The sequence below is a fragment of the Galeopterus variegatus genome, unplaced genomic scaffold (assembly GCF_000696425.1).
Source record: "Galeopterus variegatus unplaced genomic scaffold, G_variegatus-3.0.2 Scaffold12412, whole genome shotgun sequence".
Classification (NCBI taxonomy): Eukaryota; Metazoa; Chordata; class Mammalia; order Dermoptera; family Cynocephalidae; genus Galeopterus; species Galeopterus variegatus.
In genome coordinates, this window is record NW_007738523.1 from 19,057 (window position 1) to 22,442 (window position 3,386).

A 3,386-nucleotide genomic window follows, 5' to 3' on the forward strand; every position below is an offset into this window, starting at 1 on the left:
CACTTGATTGTGGCAAACAATCTCGTCAATGTGTTGTTGGATTTGGTTCACTAGTATTCTGTTGAGGATTTTTTTTTGCATCTGTGTTAATTAGAGATATTGCTCAATAGTTTTCTTTTTTTGTTGGTCCTTTTTTGGTTTTGATATGAGGGCAATGTTGGCCTCATAGAATGAGTTTGGAGTATTCCCTTCTCTTCAATTTTTTGCAAAGTTTGAGCAGAATTGGCATTAGTTTTTCTTTAAATATTTGGTACAATTAGATAGTGAAGATGTCTGGTCCAGGACTTTTCTTTGTTGGGACACTTTTTATTACTGCTTCAATCTCATTACTTGTCATTTTTCTATTTAAATTTTCTAATTCTTCATGATTCAACCTTGATAAGTTCTATGTGTCCAGAAATTTATCCACTGTTTCTAGGTTTTCCAGTTTGTTAGCATACAGTTGTTAATTGTAATCTCTTATGATCCTCTGTATTTCTGTAGAATTAGTTGTATTATCTTCTTTTTTGTTTCTGACTTTGTCTTTTTTTTTTTCTTGGTTAGTTTAGCTTAAGGTCTATCAATTTTGTTTATCAATTGGAAAAGCGAACTCTTTGTTTCATTGACCTTTTGCATTTAAAAAATATATCTAATTCATTTATTTCTTCTCTGATCTTTATTATTTCTCTCTTTCTACTAATTTTGTATTTGATTTGTTCTTATTTTTCTTGTTCCTTGAGGTGTGACATTAGGTTGTTTATTGGAAGGTTTATACTTCAGAATTTGTTTATCTTTTACATTTTTATTGTGATAAAATATATACAACTTAAAATTTACCATTTAAACTTTTTTAAGTGTATAATTCTGTGACATTAATTGAACTAAAATTCTTCTTCAAATATCACCATCATTTTTAGATGCAGGCACTTAGTGCTATAAACTTCCCTCTTTGAACTGTTTTTCTATATCCCATAGATTCTGGTATGTTGTGTTTTCATTTTCAGTTGGCTCCAGGAATTTTTAAATTTCATTTTAAATTTCTTCTTTGACCCATTCATTGCTTAGAAGCATGCTGTTTAATTTCCATGTACTTGAATGTTTTCCAATGTTTCTTCTGTTATTGATTTCTAGTTTTTTTTCCATTGTGGTCTGAGAAGATAGTTGATGTAATTTCAAATTTGTTGAATTGTTGAGGCTTGTTTTATGGTCTAGCTTATGGTCTATTTTTGAGAATGTTTTATGTGCCACTGAGAGGAATATGTGTTCTACAGCCATTGGATGGAATGTTCTATAAATGTTTGTTACGTCCAACTGGTCTGCAGTGGAGATAAACTGATGTGCCCTGGTTAATTTTCTGCTTGGATGATCTCTTCATTGCTGAACGTGGAGTGTTGAAATCCCTGACTATTACTGTGTTTCAGTCTCTCTCTCTCTTGTTAGGTTGAGACCCATTTTGTAAATCATATCTCTATGCACACACACACACACATTGGGAGAGTTATATGTCTAAAATAATTATTATAAAAGGAGACTAATCATCATCGAATTAGATAGTGAAGATGTCTGGTCCAGGACTTTTCTTTGTTGGGACACTTTTTATTACTGCTTCAATCTCATTACATGTCATTTTTCTATTTAAATTTTCTAATTCTTCATGATTCAACCTTGATAAGTTCTATGTGTCCAGAAATTTATCCACTGTTTCTAGGTTTTCCAGTTTGTTAGCATACAGTTGTTCATTGTAATCACTTATGATCCTCTGTATTTCTGTAGAATTAGTTGTATTATCTTCTTTTTTGTTTCTGACTTTGTCTTTTTTTTTTTTCTTGGTTAGTTTAGCTTAAGGTCTATCAATTTTGTTTATCAATTAGAAAAGCGAACTCTTTGCTTCATTGACCTTTTGCATTTGAAAAATATATCTAATTCATTTATTTCTTCTCTGATCTTTATTATTTCTCTCTTTCTACTAATTTTATTTTTGGTTTGTTCTTACTTTTCTTGTTCCTTGAGGTGTGACATTAGGTTGTTTATTGGAAAGTTTATACTTCAGAATTTGTTTATCTTTTACATTTTTATTGTGATAAAATATATACAACTTAAAATTTACCATTTAAACTTTTTTAAGTGTATAATTCTGTGACATTAATTGCACTAAAATTCTTCTGCAAATATCACCATCATTTTTAGATGCAGGCACTTAGTGCTATAAACTTCCCTCTTCAAACTGTTTTTCTATATCCCATAGATTCTGGTATGTTGTGTTTTCATTTTCAGTTGGCTCCAGGAATTTTTAAATTTCATTTTAAATTTCTTCTTTGACCCATTCATTGCTTAGAAGCATGCTGTTTAATTTCCATGTACTTGAATGTTTTCCAATGTTTCTTCTGTTACTGATTTCTAGTTTTTTTCCATTGTGGTCTGAGAAGATAGTTGATATAATTTCAAATTTGTTGAATTGTTGAGGCTTGTTTTATGGCCTAGCTTATGGTCTATTTTTGAGAATGTTTTATGTGCCACTGAGAGGAATATGTGTTCTACAGCCATTGGATGGAATGTTCTATAAATGTTTGTTACGTCCAATTGGTCTGCAGTGGAGATAAACTGATGTGCCCTGGTTAATTTTCTGCTTGGATGATCTCTTCATTGCTGAATGTGGAGTGTTGAAATCCCTGACTATTACTGTGTTTCAGTCTCTCTCTCTCTTGTTAGGTTGAGACCCATTTTGTAAATCATATCTCTATGGTCCTAAAGTCTTGGTTCATCATTTTCTGGGCCTCCATACTTCAAATTCTACTGAAGAAGAGGCTGACCTTTTGTACAGGCACAGAGATTCCACATTTCTTCAATGACCAGGCTCAGATTCTCAAGGTGGCCCACTCTGATACCCTCATTAATAACATCTTCTCGTATGTTGCAGCTGCACTGCTGTGGGTGTTTCCTGTCATTGGGATCCTCTTCTCTTACTATCATATAGTCTCCTCCTTAATACAGATGTTCTCCACTGCAGGCAAGTATAAAGCATTTTCCACCTATAGGTCTCACCTCTCTATGGTCTCCTTGTACTATGGGATAAGCCTTGGGGATTACGTCAGTTCTGTTTTGACCCAATCTTCTCAGAGAAGCTTAATAACCTCAGTGATGTACACTGTGGTCACCCTCATGGTGAACCCCTTCATCTACAACCTGAGGAACAAGGTTGTGATGGGAGCCCTGGGAAGACTCTTTAGCAGAGCAGCCTCTTGTTCATGAAGCATCATCGCGTTCCTTTTTTTCTTCTATTTTTTTTATTTTTCTATTTTTAATTTTTTAAATTAAATTAAATTTTATTTTACTTCTCAAAATACTTTGTACTCGACTTTCATGCCCCTTTACCTGTTCCTCTCCATCCCCCCACCTTCATCGTATCT

The 3,386-nt window shown here is 33.0% G+C and overlaps 1 protein-coding gene across 1 annotated transcript; it reads left to right on the forward strand.

Moving 5' to 3' along the window:
* The first annotated feature begins 2,718 nt into the window (after nt 1–2,718).
* LOC103581128 (olfactory receptor 7D4-like) lies at nt 2,719–3,228 on the forward strand. The gene has a single exon (XM_008563031.1). It carries the CDS (start codon nt 2,719–2,721, stop codon nt 3,226–3,228), a length of 510 nt encoding a protein of 169 aa, XP_008561253.1.
* Nucleotides 3,229–3,386: the final 158 nt, after the last annotated feature.

Excerpts from the sequence above, each read along its gene's own strand:
- LOC103581128 (XM_008563031.1), top strand. The coding sequence starts at position 2,719 with ATGGTCCTAAAGTCTTGGTTCATCATTTTCTGGGCCTCCATACTTCAA.